Here is a 21,848-nt window from a genome sequence, read left to right on the forward strand (position 1 = left end):
CTTGTGCGTTTACACACCAAGAACTTCTGAGTTGTAGACCAACCAAGGCTAAGCTGCCATTGAAAACTGAAGCTCTAAATAATTCTGGAAGCTGATTTTGCCAAGGTTTTCACTTCTACTGAGTTGTTCATTGGGCATTTTTTTTTCTTGCCGAGTTATAACGTTCTCAAATTTTACACTTCTTTCTGAGTTAGTCATTGGGCATTTTTCTGACTAAAATGTTCTTCCAAATGCTACAAAAAGCTAAACCAATACATGTGCCGATTTCTGTCCTTCTGCCTTCTAGCACTGATAGGGAACTCTATCATGCTTTGGTCCCAAACCATGCGAATCGTAGAATATCGAAATCTTGATATCAGCACGATTCTTGGGCCACTGGTCCAACATTATTATTTTTCTAGAATCCACTAATCCAATATTATATAGCTATTTAAGAGTCTCTCAAGAGAGTTAGTTAGACTTGCACAATTTCACTGTCACCAAGAGCTTACTTGAGGATTCGTCAATCCTGTAATCCTGTACGTGTGATGATTTGCCTTTTAAATTTCACTGATCGCTGTCAAAACACGACAAAAAGGGGAATTAGTTTGCTCTTTTTTTAACAAGTCAAACATTTAGCATTAAGAAAATGTCAAACAGATAAGTAGGGAGAGAGGAAACATGGTAGCAGCTCAAGCAAAAGGTCATGAATCAGTTAGACAAATCAACTGAAGTCAAGGTCTGACCCAAGGTCGTTAAAATCGCGACCCTGAATCACAATCGAAAATTCTAAGTTGGATCACAACCATAGAATCGTATAAAATCATATAATGAATCATAAAGTCAGGACACTTAGGTGGTGTTTGGGACAAGGGACTTATTTTTAGTCACTTGGCCCATCGAATGTTTAGACGCTTATTATAAATAGTAAACGTAGTCTATAAATAAAACTCATGCATAATCTTGGACTAATTTGCGAGACAAATCTAATGAGCCTAATTAATCCATGATTAGCCTATGTAATGCTACAGTAAACATACTCTAATTATGGATTAATTAGGCTGAAAAAATTCGTCTAACGGATTAGCACTCATTTATGAAATTAGTTTTTTTATTAGTCTATGTTTAATATTTTAAATTAGTGTCTAAATATCCGATGTGACATGGGGCTAAAAAGTTTAGCCCCATCTAAACAATCACTTAGACCGTGTTCAGCCGTCAGTACTGCTAAACCAGATTCCCTATTTTTTCGTGCGCATGTTTCCCAAACTACTAAACGATGTGTTTTTTGAAAATTTTTTATAGAAAATTTACTTTAAAAACTCACATAAATCTATTTTATATTTTTATAATTAATTAATCATATACTAATTTATTATTACGTATTCCGAGCCACATAACTCGTCTCAAGCCGAACGCGGCCTTAATTAGACTTAAAGTCGTGAAATCGTACTATGGAACCGAGATTTTGACAACATTTATCTGACCTGTGGAATTCAGTTCAGAATTCCAGATTATCCGACTGGTGATTGCCCATCAAATGTATTGCATTGCCGTCCTATCTTGGCACCCGTGATTGCGTGAGGATTAGTCTGATAGGGTGGTTAGAACTAACCTTGTTAAGGACCTACTTGACTCTCTGAACCGTGCTGATCGTTGTTGGCGAGCTAATCTGACGAAGTGAAGCACCTAGTGATAATTTGAGGTCAACAAATGATACGACAAGTACGAACATATCGTCATGGAAATAACCTTTTTTTTGTTAAGGGAAGTAATGCATAGTACGGTACTTGAAAGAATAATGTTTGCAAACAGCAAAATTCTGAACTTTGGGAAACAACATTTTTTTCATTTTCTCTGTAGCATACCGGAAGATGTCTTATTATGTATCCTTCACATAAAAGTTTTTTCTTAGATAATGGAAGTTGCTATTAAACTCAAGCAATTACACCAATGTGATTTAATTTCACTGATATAATTTTCCAGCGTCTACATAGCAAAGATGCACACGGTAAAAGTACACTTTTGTGTAAGCAGTATTTTAATCAAAGAAAGCACACTCCGTAAATTTGATTACCACTCATGAATTCTTCGTATGAAAGTTAACTTGCTTTCAACCTATAACTCTGGTAGAGCCAGGATAAAAGAATTTTAGGCTCTCTCTCTCTTTTCCATGAAAGGTGATATGTTGCTTTTCAGTAGCAGAATTCAGTGGACGCATTACTGTGAAGATGCAGGCATTCAGAACCCCACAATAAATTGCTCACTTTTCACAAACCAAATACAAAGGCACGAGATTTTTCAAATGATGGCATTTAGCAGAGATTAGTATTAAGATGCAGTAAGTAGTATTTCTGCTAAGGTTCTTATCGGTTCACATATATGATTATTTTCCTGTAGCTGAAAACGCACACCAACCCTAACAAAACAGCAAGCCAGCATGATTTTTGTGCTGTAGAATATCCTTAGATGGTCCCAGAATATTATTCTGCTATATTCGAAGTTCCAATACTGTATACACTCTGAAGCAAAACGTGGATGAATATTCGCTAAGATCAAAGGCATCTCACATCGCTCTCCCTTGATAATTCATGAATGCCAACAGTATTTCACACCTGATTGTCTGAATCTGCTCTTTCTCTCAGCAAGCAGTTCATAAATTGCCAACCAAAAGGAGGGCTAAGATATCACCAAATGCTCTTGGCAAACGGCAAATCGGCAACCTTCATTTTTCATAATTTAGGATGTGGCAAAACCTGCTAAGGACATCCATTAACTTTGAGACATAAGAAACTGGTACGAACATTCCAAAATGTGGCAAAGATGCTGATAAATAGTTATCTAGTACTATGTATTGTATAAAGTTGTTATTCTAGAGCTACAGTTTATGAAGATTAATAGTATTATGATTTATGTATCCACCTTCTATACATCTTCCCTAAGAAAACTCACTACCAAGCAATTAGCCCTGGAGCTCATTCCATCCTATGAACAAGTAAGCAGACCTTCAATGGCAATGCCAGCAGGATTGTCGCCTTCCCACTCCACGGTTTCCACCACTGCTTGGTAGAGCTTTGTCCATGAGCACCCATCGCCAGTACTCCCAACCATATCCCAGAATGTCAGATTGGGGCTCGGTGGGTATGTGGCAACTACTATGTCAGCAATGCTGCCCACTTTGGCTACTGGCCGGGGAAAGTCCAGTGCCAAATTATCGACTTTGTGCTCGTATATCTTCCCATTCCTGTCAACCTTGTATCTTGAGGTGCCACTGAAGCAGCCATACGATTCCCACGGGACACGCGGGGTTCCCCACAGCTCCCACCGGACAACTATCGAGTTCTCTGTCAGTTGCCAAATTCGCGTTATGTCCAGCCCAATCTCACGGAATAGTAGACGTCCATGGAATCTGAGAGCCCAGAAGATTGTCTTGTAGTTGTCGATTCCATGGAAAGTGTTCAGTGGATCGACAAATGTGATATCTTCACTGCAGTGTGATGTAAAGAAGATTCTCAGTGCCCATTTTACAAGAGCGTCAGTAGAATACGTCTACAAATAATGTAAGTATACAACTAAAGAAGTACAATTTTGTGCAGAACTAGAGTTTTTTCAGACATATCAGAATTGCTTAGTTACATAAACTGGCATAATTGCTTCTGATATATGGACTACTACCTGCCACTGGCTCACTGCTCTCTAAAGCTGTAACCCTATCAATTAATTCAATTCTCAGTCTCAAAGTGTATCAAATCATTTAATCATCCAATTATCAATCTTGAATATGACACTTTCTTTTAACAAAAATCTTGACTATGATAAATTATCATTCTGGTACCAATCCTATCCTTCATTTCTACTTTTGTAGAATACATTCTATCGTTGACTGATACATCATTTTCCATGATTAGCCAACATCACAAACACTGAATTTCTGCACAGTTTTAGTGGAAGCTTCAACTTCAGTTCCCCATGGCCATATCTATTCACTGACGAACTAGCTAACTTAAATTCTTACTGTAGAGAAAACGATAATACGCAAAGTAATAATCCTGGATTAATCCTTTACCGGTAGATATCATAGTTGGGTTCCCGGACGAACACGGCCGGCAGATCGTCGCGCAGCGTGCGCACCGCCGTCCCAAGGTTGAGGTAAAAATCCGACCTTTGCGGGTCCCCGCCGTTCCGGCCGCCGTTCTTGCTCCGGCTCTTGGTGTCCGTCGCCTTGGACGTCGGGACGGAGGAGGAGGCGGCGGCGGCCGCCGCGCGGGCGGTTTCTTGCTGCGACGCGCCGAGGAGGAGAAGGAGGTTGAGGTGGCTCGGGGCCATGGCCTGCGCCGAGCCGACGCCGTGGAGCTTCCCGCCTCCGCCGCCGCCGCCCGGCAGGCCGAGTTGCGACTTGAGCGGGCTCGGCGGCGACTTGCAGGTCGGCGTGGTGAGCTTGGGGAGGAGGAAAGCCATGGCTATCTTTCTTGGGCTGATTCTCCTTCGCCTTCTTCAGCGTCGTCGTCGTCGTCTCCGGCCTCCTCCTACGAGCAGCGGTGCTCCTGCTCCATGTAGAAGCTTCCAATTGGGCGCTCCTGAGCAGCTGCTTGTGTGACGAGAAGGGGAAGGGGAAGGGGGAGGGAGATTTTGAGTGGCTCCAATGGCAGCAGCGAGATGCAAGCGTGCGCGTGTGTGTGGGAGAGAGATGTGGTCCGACGTGGAGCCAGCCGTGGAGGTGATCTGGGTTTTCATCCTTCGTTTTCCTTGTCCTTTGCGAGGAAAAAGGCCCCCCTTTTTTGCTACATTTTTTGAGTATATTATTTACTACTCTCTTTAGACAATTACTTCCTTTTAAAATAGAGACAAAGGTAAGTTCGTAACCGTCACTAAAAAATTATAAAAATACCATTAGAACTGTCATTTTTCAGTGAATAGAAAAAAACTAGTGACAAATTTATAAAAGTCTCTTTAAAATAAAAACACTTCTAAGATTTAAACTTTGTATCATAATATAAGGGCTTTTAGCACTATTAATAATATTATTTGTTACAACAATTACTTTCTATTTAAAATGTTTATCATTTTTATTCTCACGTACCATTCCATCTCATCCATTCCTCGTTTACTGAGGAATATTATAGTTTTTCTTCTTAATTTTAATCTCTGATAAATAATCAAAATTTTTTATATTTTAAAATGAATGTAGTAGTGGAAAAAAATATAATATCAGGTTATTGTTAGGCTATCCATTGTGAGCACACTCTACTCACATTTAGGTGTTGACTATGGCCATGTTTGGAAGACCCTTTTTCTTAGGTCCTATGAAAGTCATGAAAATGTTGGATCTTTGAATGATTTGATTTTTGTTATAACAATTTTAGGGTAAATATCACCGAATTACTCCCTTGGATTCATATTGTATGACATTTTTGTTATAACTAGATTCACTATCAATCAATGTATAATCTACTCAATAGCATCCCATCCAATCTAGAATATAGTATTAAGATAGTAACAATAGAGTCCAGAAATAAGTTAGCAGTAGCAACAGGAAGAAACTGAGGTTTCCAGCCTTTCAGATTCCCACCAGTTGTTCCACAGAATCTCTGGCTCACCAAACAAAAGCCATGTTTAAACGATATTAATGATTTTAAGAAGTAGACAGTGATAATATAAAAAATAATTTTTAGCTCATAGTTAATTTTCTATATTCTACCACTACAATTTTTTAGAATGTAAGTACTGTTTGAGGAGCTTCTAACAACACTGGATATTCCATGATGAATAAGTATGCCATACTCTACCAGCCTATCTGGGAGATTATGTCAGAACCAACTTCTAAAACACCATCCTAAAAGTAAAAGTTCGAAGCTCTCTCAAACAACACTTAGATTTTAAGAATATAAAGTTGTAAAATCTAGAAAATAAACTAGAAGCTAGAAACTGAAAAAACTTGACTTTTCCAAATTATGAGAAGCTGTCTTCTCATCTATTGTTTCTCAGAATTTTAAGCTCACGAAGCTCCCCAATCTGACCCTACATCTAATTCGATAGTACAGAAAGTATATGTGCACTTCTTTTTTGAGAGAATACTAGGATAGTGCTGTACACCCGAGTTGTATACAAGACACATAGGCTAGGCTTTACAACATGACTGGCATACCACAGTTCAATTTCAACATCATCACACAAACGCAGTATACAACATACTCTTCTTTCGAGCATGCTCCTTATGCTATCAAACATTAAGTATTTTAGAAAGCTTGCACAGAATGGGGCTCTTCATCTTCTTTTCTTAAATGTTGAACTGTCAAAGCAAAAGCAGTTCTGGTGCAAGGACATAAAAGGAGCTGCTTGCTGTCCTTGTTTCCACAACATTACAGAATAAGCACAGAACCTTAACAGCTAATGACAGTCAAACACAACAGATCCTATTGTTTTCGAGGTTGGACTAACCGTGCTACAATTTTCTACCCTACGTACACACCTAGGAGATATTCCCTACTTGCAACTCACAGGTAGATATGTATTATTGTTGTGAATTGCAGCAATCAGATTGATCTATATCCCCATCATGTGATCCAGACCTGGCTGAGGAGCTCCTCCCATGCTTCCGCCTGTCACGTTAAGCAGCAATTGCTGGAGCCAGCGCCTTGTTGTAGGATCATCCTGTGGTTGTCAAAGTTGGTATTTCAAACCTTCAATTTAGTATTAATTTATGTAGTGGAGAAAATATAAATTGGTGGCAGCTGATGGGTTAATATCACTCACCCTAAGACAGTTATTGAATGTCCCATCCTTCAGCATGTCAGGGAGGCAACTTTGTAGGGCAGCACATGCCCTGCATAGAAGCCCGCGTAGAAAAAAAATTAGTCCACTTGGAAGATTGATGCGAAATAATTTGATAGCACACAAATGTCAGCAGTAGCACGGACCTGGGATTGTCTGACAGCCTAAGGTAACATCGGATAATGTGCTTCAGCAGCCTTGTTGAAGGCTGCTCAGCAAGTGAAACCACCATGTTAGCTAAAACACTGCCTACAGCAAAGAAACGCTCAGCAGTGGCACAAATGTAGCGCAGTCCAACATCATCAAGCAGAATCTTCTGAACAATGAAGGTGGCCACCTGCATATATATTTGACTAAATTAGTGAAGTCAAAGTGAAAACTAAATTAGTGAAGTCAAATTGAAAATTATAGATTTATCTGGATAATGGCTCGTTAGGCCTAGCTTAGAAATTGGCAAATGAGATTCATTTCTTGCTTCATTAGTTCCAGACTTTGAACTCCCATTTTCAGATAAAGCTTAAGCTCCTCACGAGCTAATACGGAAGAGGTTTCCAAAAATAGTTGGTAATACTTAATACTTTTGTTCCAACAACCTACCAAGTTTAAACAGTTAGGTTTGGTTCATAAAAATCTGGAACTGAAAGTGTAGCACCATATAGTTGCCAAATTGTCAACCTCCTCTGAAGACTGCATAGTCCACCTTTTAGGCTTATAGACCGAAAGGTGGTATTGAAAATTCTAAACATGAGCAGTGCCTGTAAAAAGATTCTAAAGATGACAGGTGGCATACTTTTATATTTTACCCTGGCCAGGCAATCAATTCATGGTAACGGAAAAATAAGTGTTACACACAAACTTCAGACATCAACAAAAACATGATGATATTTAGATAAACATGACATGGGCACATGGTTAGCTACATACAGTTTTTGACAGCTCGCTTCCCATCTCCATAGTACGCAAGCACAGAGGAATTATTTCAGTTTGCAACAGAAAACTGATAACTTCAGTATCATCAACCTGCATGTATTACACGTCAAAGAAGCTCTGATTCTATTTGCATGAAAATATTAAAACTAGTTCAAGTGTTCAACACAAAAAAGAAGGTAGAAAACATAAGAGAGCATATCTGCCTGTTTGAAAGTAATACAACAGATTACCAAGGTTACAAAAACTATTTTGTGCTTTTTCCTCAGAATCCCTCGGAAGTTCAGTTTCCAATAACTCAGCTATGTAGCTGTTTGTACATAAAAGTGGTTTGCATCCAAACTTAATTCTTTATTCCAAATAGCATATAATAATGAACATAAGTATCTTGGTAATTACAGTTCTACTGGTACCAGGAAAACCACTAAATGGAAATGACTGACTGGTTACCACGAGGATCTTTGAAGTGTTTTGCTTACATTTTATGTTTTCTGTTCCACCAAATACAAGAATGACACTCCTAAATACTAGAGGAATAATTAAAACATGATTCTTCACCGAGATGGCAGTATGGAATCAATGAAACGTGTCATGTGTAATATATATCACATTCCTATCACTGTCTAAAGGATTAACTCATGTAACTTCATAGATGAATTACCTTAACAAGTGCACCGATGACACCCAAGCTAGTGAGTCGCAGGTATTCAAAAGGTCTTGTCTTGCTGGTAGTATTCAAGAATGGGTACAGGTACAGTGGAATGTGAGCTGAAAAGAACAAAAGAAAATGACAAAGGAAAATGGAGTTGCTGACAGAAATATAAGCTAAAAGGTTCTTTAATACTATTAGTCTACTGCACATTTAGGAATTAGGATATGTCAAATATAGATTACAAAAGCAAGATTGTATGTGGACATGAGAGATAGATGCAAATGGCCATGCTCATTACCATTTAAGAAAAGGATCCTCGTCTCAGGGTGAGATGCGACACACTGAAAGGCAAAAAAGAAAGAGTTAATCAGCAAAGCTATGACATAAATCCAACCCGGGTAACTTATAAGGAAATTTCTACTGTAAAATACATGATGAAATGTAAGCAACCCAAAGCCAATTCTTTCATCATTACCCCCTATCTCGTTAGAGTCTGTACCTGCAGAAGCGCAAGTGCATTGCAGATTCGGTTCGACGCAACTGGTGACAATGTTGGGGGTGAAAGTGCAGGGTAAATTGACACAATCTCCTGTATGTGTTACCAAATATCGATACATCAAGTGAATAAGATTGCTGAAATTTGAGCAAGTTTGCATTCTAAGCAACAACTGATAATTCAAACAGTAAACAAGTTTGACCGCAAGTCCACAAAAGCAGATTGATGACTTGATAGTAGGCTCAAAACTGTAAGTTCTTTGCGAGTCTAATCTTCAAGCATGGAAATTATAAATATCGAGAGACAGGGGAATCATGCAAACCTGAAGAAGTGCGCCAACTGTTCCAAAAGAGTGCCAAAGAAGCGGGGCCAGATCTTGAAATATATCTCTTTTCTGACAAAAAGGGTGGATTGAATTATAATTTTTTTTCATCCTAACAAACTACCCAACCATGTTAATGACTGGAACATGTAGTCTCAAATTATTTAGTTACAGAATTATAAAATTCTCTCTAGCAAAACAATGCAGCTGACAATGAAGACATATATTCTGGAGTATTGATAAATATCCTGGAACCTCAATCTACAATAAATAAATACTTTGCAAAGAAAAACGCCTTAAAGAGTTAATGGAACTCTCAAATACTATGCATAATTAACTGAGTCTAATTCAATACTACTATGCTACCCAATAATAATGACAACCTGGCAGGAAGCAGGAAGTATCTACGACCACAATAATGTCGAAAAGATGATACCATCATCATCGCATGACGAAGGCACACCATACGCTAACCCTAACACCAGATCACTAACCCTAAAACACCGAATCATCGCATGTGTAAGGCGAAACCTCCCCCACAGGAACAGAGAGAATTCCACAAATTACCACCAGGTTCCCAGATAGAGTAGGATGTAGAGCCCTAGAAGAACACGCGCTGGACCTTCGAGAGCTCGAGGAGGGCGTTCTCGCGAAGCTCGGGGTCGCAGAGGTCGAGCACAAGCTGTTCCGCCGACGCCATCTTCCTGTCCTTGGATGGCTGTCCCACACCGGCACCCACGCCGCCGCCGCCGCCGCCGATCGGAGAAGGCGAAGGCGGCGATGCCCCGGCGTAGGAGGGGGGTATTGCAATCGAAGGCTGCAGATTCGCCATATCCCGCAGCAACTACACAAGAGCAACGAAACATCATCACCATCACCATTTCTCCCCAAAAATCCATAAAGAGATCGATCAATCCGGGCAAACGACGAACACAGCTCCACGAAACCTAGCAGACGGGCTCGATTCCCTCACAGCACGGTGGGCGAATTAGGGCAAATGGGAGGAGGTTAAACCGACCAAGCTTGAACCACCTCACCAACAAAGCGGGAAACCACCCGAGCTCCGGGCGGGCTCGTCACTCACTCACCCACCGCTCCGCCGCAACTCCGGCGGCGCAGCAGCGAGCGAGCGGCCGCCGCGCCGACCGCCGGGGCACGGGCTCACCGCGACGGGGGGGAGGAAGTGGGGTGGGGACGCCACGCGCGACGGCGAGCTCCCCCACTCTCCGCCCTATGGCTCCACGCGGACGGACAGGATCGACCGACCGCGGCGATCGGACGGCCCCGCGGCACGCCGTCGCGACGAAACGGAACTGCGTGTATGGGCCTAGGCCCATTTAGACGGCCCAGACTTTGGCCTTTCATGGGCCCGAATGCTTTAGGCCCAGGTCGCTGGCCTATAAGAACGCTCCCTCTCTTAGGGTTCGCTCCAGCGCCGCCACCTCCCTTAGCCGCTCCTCTCCGGAACCCCGCGCGCCGCCGCCGCCGCCTCTTCTCGCCGGTTGACACACCGCCGCGCAGCCATGGCTGAGCAGGTAAGGCTCCTCCCGGTAAACCGTAGAGCTCCGTCGTCGCTTGCTAGCGCCGGTTCTAGAATCTAGGGGTAGCTCTATAATCCATGTGAGGCTCGATCCTTTTTGTTGGTGGAGAGGGTAGCTCTATAATCCATGTGAGGCTCGATCCTTTTTGTTGGTGGAGAGGCTACCTCTAGTCGTATGTGTATGCGTGATTTGGGCTGGATCGTGGGCAAACTTTTGGTTTAGCTTCCCGCATCTATGTCGCTAGTTCTTGTCTCAAGATTTTAGCAAGTTTTTTCTTGTTAGATGCGGACTAGTTGAGGTGTGGTTTGTATTAGTGGCACACCTAACATTTATCTGATCTGTTTTTAAGTCCACCGTGTGATAAGATGTTATGGCGATACTTTTGATACTGATATTTAGGATCCTTAGCATGTTATGTTCATGGTAACATATGATGCGTCTGCTTAAATTCAGATGCAGTAAAGTGTTCATAATGTTTTGGCAGCCCTATTGTTAATGTGGAGCTTAGAGATGACCCATTGGGATTAGGACTTGTCTCGTTTCCCGTTTGTTCTTGCATACAAGTGTCTTACGTCCATCTCCACCGTGCAGACCGAGAAGGCTTTCCTGAAGCAGCCCAAGGTTTTCCTAAGGTGAGGATTCTGCTTCTCCCTAATTTGTTTTCTTCATTCTATTAGCAATGCACATATCTCCTTTGTTTTATTCATTCTATTAGCAATGTGCATATCTCAACTGACTCTTATATGCTTAATTTTAGCTCAAAGAAGTCTGGCAAGGGTAAGAAGCCAGGCAAGGGTGGCAACCGCTTCTGGAAGAGCATTGGCCTTGGCTTCAAGACCCCCAGGGAAGCGATTGAAGGTACAATAGTTTCTTGCTTGTTTTTGAGGTTCAGAATTCCAGGTTTTTATATTTAATCTTGATAGTGGTAGGGTGACTAAAACATAGCATCAGTAACCCTTGCTTTGAGAACAGTTGATTGTTATACTCAATTGTGTGTTTAAACTGTACTGTTGCCACTGAGGAACTTGTTCTGTATCACACTAAATTGTTACTGAAACAATTGTTGTGTGTTGTGAATTGATAGTCCTGTCTAGGGTTTTACTAGCACACTGCTTCCATCATTATGTTTGACTAATAATGTAATTTGGCTGAATAACGCATGCATGAGATTGATACAATGTATTGGAATTGCTGAGCAGTTGATTGATACTATTCATTCCAGGGACATACATTGACAAGAAGTGCCCATTCACTGGAACTGTTTCTATCAGAGGCAGAATCATTGCTGGAACATGCCACAGTGCCAAGATGAACCGGACTATCATTGTTCGCAGGAACTACCTCCACTTTGTCAAGAAATACCAGAGGCAAGTAGTAGTATGCTGTGAGGAATTATAAGCTCATATTTGCTCTTGCCTTCTGCATTTCTAACCTGGAAGACAAACTGCCTACCTTGCAGGTATGAGAAGAGGCATTCCAACATTCCTGCTCACATTTCCCCATGCTTCCGTGTCAAGGAAGGCGACCACGTCATCATTGGCCAGTGCAGGTAAAGCTTTACTTCCATAGCTGTGTTTTGATTCGTGAGAATCATCTTTATTGAATTCCTTGGATCAAAATAAATAAGCAGGCATTAGCCTTGGGATGTTTACTAACAAGATGTGCTTTTATTCTTTTGTTGTACGCTGGTTTTAGTTCACTTTGTTATTACGTAAAAAACCTGGTTGCTGAAGTACATTTCTTTCATTCTTTTCAAACAGGCCGTTGTCGAAAACCGTGAGGTTCAACGTCCTGAAAGTCATCCCGGCTGGATCTACTGGCGGCAGCGGTGGGAAGAAGGCCTTCACTGCAGCCTGAGCTTGTACTCTCATTCTATGGGTAGTTATATAGACAGGTGCCTTTTTGCTTGAACTCCCGGCAGGGCTGGTGTTTTGACCCTTTCGATTTGGATAATTATTTCCAGCAAAATGAAGTCTCAGTCATCTGAACATGTTTTTATGGAATCTACTCGTGCAAAATTTTCTTACGGTGCCTGCTTTGCCTGACGTACCATGCCCATGCTACCATGTATCAACAGATACGACCCATCCATTCCATGATCTTCAGATTGACGCTGTAGTATGCCCTGTTGCTGGTCCCTGTTGAATGCTTGCATCCTGGTGATGTGTTCCTGGCTCATGCCAAAATTTATATCACTGATTCCCCTTGCCTTGGGGCCGATCGTTACCGTGCCCCAGTGCGTCGTGGTTATCGAGCGAAATCATGGTTTTCGCGATGAATTCGTGAATAAAAAATTTGCGATGGATCCGTTGAAACTGAAACTCTGAAAAAGGTTGTACATCTACTAAGTTATAAAAAGTTAATAGAAAATTTATGAAGATTGTAGATAGCTTTAGAAAAAATCATTAGTAGAGATCTTCATTTTGTAGCATAGAGAAACATAGAGAAATAGCATTTTAGTAGAGATTTTAGGAATGTTGTCAGGTCGTCTGACCTGACAAACACGGCTAGCTCCATTATTTGCCAGTTTTGTAAACATGCCAAGCCTGGCCTGACTAAAGGCTTCACCACATCGTAAACATGCCAAGCCTGCCCTGATCAAAGGCTTCACCACAAGTCCACAATGGTAGCCCGCTGGTTCTCAAAAGATTAGGGAGGTTGATTAGAAAAAAAAAGTCAAATAACATATTTACATATAAAAATAATTTATAAATAAAATTTTTATATATGTTTTCTGGGTGATCTAAAAGCCAAGACTAAAAATAAACTATAATAAAAAAACACAAATTAACTCTAATTTTAAGGTAAAATTTTAATTTTAGCTAATAAGTAAAACGTACATGCTCTCTTAAGTCATGGGGAACGTTCACAAGAGCATTAGACAAATTAGCGCATGCAAAATGAGAAAAACTATTAAATTTTAAAAATAGATTAATCTATTTTTTAAAACAAGTTTGATATATTATTTTTACAAAAAAACACACCGTTTAAAGAAAAAAAATCAGCTCATATTAGCGGTTGCGAACGCGCTGACGAGCGTTCCAAATATATATATATATATTTTTTGGAAAAGAACAAGTCTCAAAAATGCCAAGGCCGGGGAAGGAGATCTCCTCGACGAACGGCATGATCAATGGTTTTACAATTTCAGAGATGCGTCACGGTACTGGCAAAATTCAGAATATCAGAGAATAGCATAATGCTTTGCAGATGCATGTTCTCTGAAGCCATGTGCATTCCCAAAGATCTATTGTTTTGTAAAAACATTTTAAGCATCTAAGTTACAGGGGAGCAACACAGGAGAAATCAAAATGGCAATGCCACACAGATGGGGGGTGAAAAATCAAGATGGCTTTAGAATTTTGGTGCTACATTACAGTACTTACAGAGCACAAAACAATCTGGCCAATATCTGAAACTCCGATGAGATATCTGAAGAGCTCACTGAACTGTACATCATTCATCTCATGCCATAGGGAAAATCAAAATCCTGCAATCCTTCTTCCTTTTTATGTGTGTGTGTGTGTGCGTTTGAGATGAAATCCTGTCATCCTTGTCTGGCACTTCTCCATCCATCTGAAGGCTGAAGCTGTTTGTTCCACAGTTTACTGCAGCTAGAAGGAAATCTCACTTGGTGCATGGAATGTCCTCCCACGGCAGATGGCTTCCAAGTTTTCTCCAGCATAGGAGCTGAGTGGAGAAACTTCCACACCTACAAGCACAACCACAATGAGGACATTAATATTGGAATTTGGACAGTTAGCATAAGAGATAGTCCATTTTTCATATTATGTTATGTTCTTGACAAGTTTCTGAATGTTTTGGGCAGGAGAAAATTACCAGTCATATACAAGGGCACAGAATGGGTTAAGAAGCCACCAGCAGCGACTACCCATCTACTATGGAGACGAAGCAGCATCAGTTTTGCGCTATCAGGGGTATCATAATTTGCACCATTCGCATTCTTTACGGGTGCAAATTCCTCTTCCCGCAAAACCTGAATGTGCAGATATGTACCAATGAGTTTCTCCGGATCGTAATAGAAAGACATAATATGATATCTAAAATGTTATAAGGGCACAAGTGACTGAGAAGTTGAACCTCAAAAAGTGCTGTGGATGGGGAGTAAGTGAATGCATCGAATATAAACTGTTCTAGCTTCAGGCCCATTGTGTACCCATGGATGGAAGGGATCTTCTTCTCAGCAAGATGATAACTGGGCACAGAGTTTTGTAAATTTCAGGTGCTACAATACAATAGAATGAATGATGGAGCTTGTAGTTTTAAACATAGCTCTCATTTTCTTAGGAAGAGTAAGAGGGACATACTCAGAATAGAGATAACTACGGTAATTTGCAAAGAAGGTAAACATAATGAATTTGTACTACTTCAGACTTAAAAGCAGTTACAGAAACACTCACATGCTGTCCTTCTCAAGGCTGTTTGCTACTTGATTCAGAAAATCCAAAGTGAACATATGCAAGCAAATCTGCAGTGAGAGAAGAACATGCGGTTGCTATCCGCTTCAAGAGAAAGTGCAACCAGGAGGGGTTGAGAAACAAAAGGATAGGACATACATTGCTCCAACAATAACGAAGGCGTCCTGTTGACTGATTAATTTCAGTTGTCATAGCCGCATCCATTTCACTGTACTCAACCACAGAGAGAGGTCCACCACGTCCTCGTCGAACAAATACTCCAACATTCTCTTGAGGGTAAGCCTGTTCAGCATATAATTTGACAATCAATAGGTGTAGAGTTTGGGTTAATGGTAAAATCACCGATCAATGAAGCATGAGAAATATTTGACTGTACCTTCCTGACAACCTTTGCAGCAGAATATACAGCTTTGTCTATGAAGTACCCTACGAATGTTGGATCCGCAACGCGGACCTGAATACATGGCATTGATGAGCAGACGAGGAGGGGAGAAATGCAGAATGTTGCATGGATTATCCTACGGGAAAACGCATGGCCTCACCAATGCATTGTCAACTCCATAGCAATCTACATACTTTACACCCCGTGCAGACATGTCTTCCAGCAACCTTTTGGACTTCAGAGCTGTGGGATGTTGCAGTAAAAACTAGACATCAGAAATGATTATGCAGCATTAGAATGAGAAATACAAATATTAGTTACATCTTCATGGGGATTACCAGCATAGACTCCACCATTGCCATCAGGAGCCTTCGCTACCTGGTTTTGAATAGAACATGTAAGAAAAGAATGCCATCATTCAACGTTTGAAGACACACAGCATTAAAACAATATTTGTAGGTATAACATCTGCACTGGAACCATGAGATTTCACACCGTAGAACGAAAACAAATTTTAACAAATGACAGTACTATATTATAAAAGTAATAGAATATGGTACCTTGTATGGTGTGTCCATAATAAATCTGCCATCAGCAGAAACACATGGAAGGGTGCCTTGTTGGAAAAATGTCACCTACAAAGAAAATGTTCAACCATTTAAGCCTACCTATTAAAGAGAACTCTTACTAGAGATTTTTTTTTGTTGGGGGGGTTGGGGGGTGGATCCTGGATATTTTGTTGAAATTCCATCCAATAATTAACACAAATGAAGAAAAAGTACTTGATCTTACTTGGTCCGCCTCTAAGCCAAAATATTTACGGCTTTCGAAGAATTTGCGAGTGATGCCATCAGTGAAGGGACTAGTCATTATATACCAATGGATGGGTACAATGTTATTTGGACCTACAAGTTATTTCAAATTTCAGGGTGAATATGTGAATCAAAGAACTAAAAAAAGGTGATACTTGTGATTAAAGGACATTACTATCACTGGACTGAGCAGCAAGTTTTTGAACACATAAAATCCGTTCAGCTTGGAGTTGGAAAAGCGACTTTCCAGATGGAAGCCCAATACCTGAACGGAAGAAATGAGGGTGAAAAACAGCTATGATGTCTATATAGACTGAAATGGACCAGGCATTATTCGAAAAGAACAACTGAGCAAGTCCACACTAATATGGATGCACAAAGATATAGAACTACAATACACCTTTTATACTTTGATTAAATGGGGTAACATAAAAAATGATGTAAATAGATTTTTCATTATAATTATTAGCACGGCCCTTTACAGTAGATAATCTGTTATATAGCACTATGAATAATAAAGATTATGTAAAACAGAAACAATTCAAGACACCTTACTTTTTTATTTGGCTGAAAAAAATAACAAAACAACAGCTACACATAAGCAGTCAAAATGATATGCAATGATTTAGGCGAATCAACTTACTGAAGCACCCTTTAGGATCAGAGCTACCAAGACGAGTTCCCTGAACACACATGAAAGCAAACCATAAGTAGGCTGCTTCCCGAAGGCAGCACACACTACAGAAATGACAAATTCAGACAGCAAACTGAGGGTAATCTTTCCAATCAGATCAGAGCACCTGACCACCAGCTAAAAGAACAACGGCTAGCTTCCCCTCCGAGATGGCCTTCAGCCCCTTCTTCCACCACCGTTCTTTGTCCTCCTGAGACCTCTCCTCCACCTTGGACACACTGGACTCCGGCACCGGCTCAACGGCGGGCAGAGTGAAGCCTGCACTTGTGAAGGAGCACAATCACACCATAAAACAAAGTGTGATGATACAAAATACAGATAGCGTAATGTTCTGCATTGGAAGTATAAATGTTCTTTTCCTTCACACAAGAGACCTCTTTCTCACCTTGTGATCCCAGGGAGCGCCGGATGATCCGATCAATCCTTGAAAGATCCAGGCTCTGAAGAAAATGAAGGATATGTAAGCTCCATGAGTCACTCTCGAAATGGTAAGCTCAAACAACAACGACAAAAATACATGGTGAACACTAAACAGTAGAGATTAAGAGCCATGGAGAACAGACAAATCATTGGTGTACACTGAACACTGGCCACAGAACTCTGATGTAAACTGTTAAATTCTTTTCCCCCACAAATCTTAGCAAAACTTCTCAGGTGATAAACAAACTCCTTTTGCAGAATCTTAACTTGGACCAAACCACACGAAGAATTCAGTCAGGACAACAGCAAAAAACAAAAACAAAAAAGAACAAACCTTTATGCAGAGTTCGTCCTTGGCAAACAAAAACACAACGCGAAACTTCCAACTACTCGAAAAACAATTCCAAACGCAACAAAGCAAACATTTTTGACGCTAAATTTCAAGCATCTCTTCCTGCGGATGGCGCAGCGCATTGCACTGGGGAGGGGGGCTCACCTCGATGTCACGGACGAGCAGCTCCCGGTCCTCGGGCGAGAGCTCGTCCCAGAGCGCGAAGGCGCCCTCCTGCCCGTAGTCCTTCATCCTCTCCAGCAACGCCTGCGGCGGCGCCGACCCCCACCTGCCCGCCGGCGCCGGCGCCACCGACCCAACCACTATCTCCTTCATCCCCAAGAAAATGGCTGCTCTTCGAGACGATGCCGCAGCAGCAGCAGCAGGAGAGATCTGTGATTGCGCCAATGGCACGGACGGGGCGGATTGATTGTTTCTTCTTCCCTCGTTGGATCGCCGCCGGCGTGTGCGTGTGCGCGCGCTTTATATAACCACGGCCGCCTGATTGCTCTCTCTTGCGTGCAAATGCCCCCAGCTAATGGCTTTTGGCTCCTGTCTCTTTATCAGTTGGGGTGGTGTTTTCGTACGAGATTTTCTAGATTATCTTATCTGATTTCGTCGTGGATTGGTAGTTATGCAAGAATGTAAACGAATAAATTGTTCACTGCTACCGTACTTATAGAATTTTCATATCCAATATTTGATCATCCGTCTTATTTAAAAATTTTATAAAAAAATAAAAATAGTTAATTGTTTATATTTTATCATCTAATAACGATAAAAATATTAATCATATTTTTTTTAAAAAAAGACATGTTAAACATAACCAGTGTAAAAATACACTTGTTATGTAACGGAGGGAGCCTAAGGTTTTGCTTGGAAAATGACAAACACGATTTTTTTTTATAAAACACTCTTGTTTAGAAGCTAGAAATTAAAAGTGTGCACGAAAATCCAAAATTCATGATCGGAAGAAAGCAGGGTCATCGTGAAAGACATCAAAGCATGGGTTTTTTAAGAGCAAATTTAATAGTATAACCAATTACTATATGTCACATTATCTAAAACTAATTACGTAGATGAGCAGAAAGCAGTTGACGGTTTACACAGTAAACAAGTAAAAGATCGTATTAATATATTTTTAATCATACTTCTCTCTCATATACATTGACCTATGACATTTATTAACAATGTGTCTAATTTTTTGTAGAGTTGTAGTCGTGTGCATCTAGCTACTCTCGTTGTATTTTATTAGATGACATTACTGGCTTTTATCATATATTTGACTATTCATATTATTTATAAAATATGTACAGATATATTAAAATTTAAGTAATTAACATACATTTGATAATAAATTCGATTACAATAAAATAAATAATAATTACGTATGATTTCTACGTAAAACAAATGGTCAAACATTATATTATAAAATTAATGATGTCACCTATTAAAATAGGAAGGTACTCCCTCTGTACCAGAAACAGAAAAAGCAAATTTTTGGTTTTCATGTCTAGCGTTTGATTATCTGTCTTATTTGAAAAAAAAAGAAATTAAAACAAATTAGTCACATGTAAAATACTATTCATAATTTATCATCTGATAAAAACAAAAATATTAATCATAAAAAAAATTAAGTAAAACATTGAGTTAATTATTATAGGTAAAATGTGAAAAATTGGTTTATTTTGGGACGGAGCGAGGAGTATTCAGTAGCCTGCTCATTAAAATGGCTTAATGCAGATGGCAGGAGTACAGCAAAAGGGGGTTAAATACCAGTGTCGGCCATACGGGTTCATGAGGCACGACGCATCGAAACAGTGACAACACACACCTCGTGAGCCCCTGCAGCAACGACGGCAAAGAGGAAAGCATATTATTATCTGTTTATCCATTTCGTTATTAAATAACACTCCTTGTTTAGGCACGTAAGCACACATGTATTAATACATAGCCTCAGAGCTCACACGTGGGGCCCACCAGAACCCGGCATCGGGCCCACATGGCAGTGACACACACACAGATTGTCCAAGCTTTGAAAGCGAGCAGCGAGCAGCAGTGCAGCACAAATGCACGGATGGTACGATCACAGGTGTGCATGTCACTGTACTGTGCACTCTCTTCATGGCTAGACCTACCTCTCCCAGTTTCTGATCAAATCAATGTGGCATTCATGATCTCCTGTACTATATTTATCCTTAAAAAACTTTATTATTGGTTTCTGTGTTACTCGTATGTACATCTGTCATATTTTAAAAAAAACTTTAAAAATGAATCATCTGTAAAATAATATTCATGTTTTATCATCTAATAATAATAAAAATATTAATCATAGAAAATTTTAAATAAGACAATCCAAAAACTGAAAATGAATTTAGTTTGGAACGGAGAAATTAAAATCTAACCACAGGTCCCATGAACTGCTAATCATGGACTAATTAGGCTCAAAAGACTCGTCTTAAGATTTCATCCATATTTAATGCTTTATTTAGATGTACAAAAATTCGATGTGATGTTTTTGAAAAAAAATTAGGACCTGAGCAAGGCCTCAGTCGGCAGATCATGCAGGAAGCAAGCCGATCGATCACCGACACCCAATCTACACTGCATATATGCTGGATGAAAGGCTTGCATTCCAAGTCTGGTTCTTCCTCTACCCCCAAATGAAAGCTGCTTTTAATCTTTTTCTTCCTACTGGTTGATACAAGTAGCCAAGCAGTAAGCTTTTACAGCCTCCAGCTTTTGTCACTGCAAATGCTGTGCATTCCATCCAGACTTGCTTGCCTCTCACTCAAGACGAAAACCACCAATCCTGAAATTCTTGATGTGAAAACATGAACAGACGCACATAAAGAATGCAGACACACTGCCTGTCTATGTTGTTAGTTGGATGCATTGCTGCAAGAAACAGGCTTGTGAAGATCAGGTGTGCACACCAACCACCACACCATCATCAACCAATAGTTTGGTGATATGTCGCTTGAGCAGAAGAAGATGAATCAAACTGGACTGGACATTGCTGAATTTGCTGATGGAAAGGAGTTTTCTGTCACCGGATGGCAGATGCAAACCTCACACCGGCAGTAGAAGGCACCACCACCAACAACCAAACCATCCATGCATCTGCATGGCTAATTGGCTATACACACTACTGCAACTAGTTCTTGCAGCTGCAGATTGGGGCAGATCAGCCGACACTGGTCAGGCTGGAAAAAGGAAAAGCTGTACTCCTAATTGGGGCTTTCACACGTTTGCTCTGCAGGCACGCAAGCATACATGCACAGAAGTCTCTGGAACAATAATCTCTTGGAAGAAAAAAGGAAGCAAAGCTTGATCCATTGCAACTCTGCAATCATACTTTTTTTTTCACTCCAAGACAATGGTGATTGAGATATTTGCGAATGAAAAATAGTATGTGAAGAAAATTTTTATAAACATATTCTTAGCGATATAAAAGCCAAGGCTGAAATAAACTTAGGTGAAAACCTCACAATTAACTTTAAATTTAAGATTAAAAATTTAATTTTTGACTTATAAGTATAAACGAAATGATGGAGGTGGATGAAATTTATGTGGTATTTGCTTTGGAGAAGCTATAGCCAATCATTACAGAGATCACATGACGAATGGCCATGAGTTACAAAATCATAAATGCCGTTAGATTTATCTTTTTAAAAACACTTTGGAACTATTGTAATAATTGGTTCTGGCTTTGTGCATCTTAGATGCAGTGACCGGTTTATTCATTATTATCTTAAAAGAGACAACGCGGGAAAAAAAATATCCTGTTTGGAACGCTGGAATTTTCTCTATGCTAGCGGAAACTAAACTGTTTGGAGCAATTTTACGGTCAAGTCCTTGAGTAGATATTGAGATATACTAAAATTTTAGTGTAAAATTTGGTGTCTTCTAGTATCTAAGGTATCGAGAGGTATCAAAATTTACATAAAAAAATGGTAACTTCTCAAGTACATTAATATAGCTCAACTGTTTTTCATTAGTGAGGTTTAAACACATGTCTGTCGCCAAATCACTATTTTCTGATAAAAAAATGGTAACTTCTCAAGTACATTAATATAGCT

At 40.2% G+C, this 21,848-nt stretch overlaps 4 protein-coding genes across 6 annotated transcripts; 1 reads left to right on the plus strand and 3 right to left on the minus strand.

Moving 5' to 3' along the window:
• Positions 1–2,696: 2,696 nt before the first annotated feature.
• Positions 2,697–4,663, minus strand: LOC102699397. The gene is made up of 2 exons (XM_006652746.3): positions 4,046–4,663; positions 2,697–3,466 (listed from the first exon to the last, which is right to left on the minus strand). The coding sequence occupies exons 1-2, from the start codon at positions 4,435–4,437 to the stop codon at positions 2,965–2,967; spliced, it is 894 nt and encodes a 297-aa protein (XP_006652809.2). The 5' UTR covers positions 4,438–4,663; the 3' UTR covers positions 2,697–2,964.
• Positions 4,664–6,103: 1,440 nt separating this feature from the next.
• On the minus strand, positions 6,104–10,353 carry LOC102699679 (CCR4-NOT transcription complex subunit 9-like). 3 transcript variants are annotated; one of them, XM_015836843.2, is made up of 10 exons: positions 10,185–10,353; positions 9,770–9,991; positions 9,148–9,219; positions 8,829–8,918; positions 8,628–8,670; positions 8,339–8,445; positions 7,675–7,770; positions 6,897–7,087; positions 6,733–6,802; positions 6,104–6,630 (listed from the first exon to the last, which is right to left on the minus strand). In XM_015836843.2, the coding sequence occupies exons 2-10, from the start codon at positions 9,977–9,979 to the stop codon at positions 6,523–6,525; spliced, it is 987 nt and encodes a 328-aa protein (XP_015692329.1). In that variant the 5' UTR covers positions 9,980–9,991; positions 10,185–10,353; the 3' UTR covers positions 6,104–6,522. The 3 variants fall into 3 exon arrangements, with proteins under 3 accessions (XP_015692329.1, XP_015692328.1, XP_006652810.1); XM_015836842.2 differs by having other exon boundaries at positions 10,095–10,353; XM_006652747.3 differs by having other exon boundaries at positions 10,080–10,353.
• A 227-nt stretch (positions 10,354–10,580) lies between these two features.
• Positions 10,581–12,723, plus strand: LOC102699953 (40S ribosomal protein S11). The gene is made up of 6 exons (XM_006652748.1): positions 10,581–10,682; positions 11,280–11,320; positions 11,446–11,546; positions 11,911–12,055; positions 12,148–12,237; positions 12,449–12,723. The coding sequence occupies exons 1-6, from the start codon at positions 10,671–10,673 to the stop codon at positions 12,543–12,545; spliced, it is 486 nt and encodes a 161-aa protein (XP_006652811.1). The 5' UTR covers positions 10,581–10,670; the 3' UTR covers positions 12,546–12,723.
• Positions 12,724–13,903: 1,180 nt separating this feature from the next.
• Positions 13,904–18,242, minus strand: LOC102714456 (UDP-N-acetylglucosamine diphosphorylase 2-like). The gene is made up of 15 exons (XM_006653699.3): positions 17,932–18,242; positions 17,401–17,455; positions 17,122–17,273; positions 16,965–17,004; positions 16,497–16,586; positions 16,302–16,414; positions 16,070–16,144; positions 15,848–15,887; positions 15,670–15,752; positions 15,504–15,581; positions 15,266–15,409; positions 15,110–15,177; positions 14,790–14,904; positions 14,529–14,685; positions 13,904–14,400 (listed from the first exon to the last, which is right to left on the minus strand). The coding sequence occupies exons 1-15, from the start codon at positions 18,100–18,102 to the stop codon at positions 14,303–14,305; spliced, it is 1,479 nt and encodes a 492-aa protein (XP_006653762.2). The 5' UTR covers positions 18,103–18,242; the 3' UTR covers positions 13,904–14,302.
• Between the last annotated feature and the right edge of the window lie 3,606 nt (positions 18,243–21,848).

The sequence above is a fragment of the Oryza brachyantha genome, chromosome 4 (assembly GCF_000231095.2).
Source record: "Oryza brachyantha chromosome 4, ObraRS2, whole genome shotgun sequence".
Taxonomy (NCBI): Eukaryota; Viridiplantae; Streptophyta; class Magnoliopsida; order Poales; family Poaceae; genus Oryza; species Oryza brachyantha.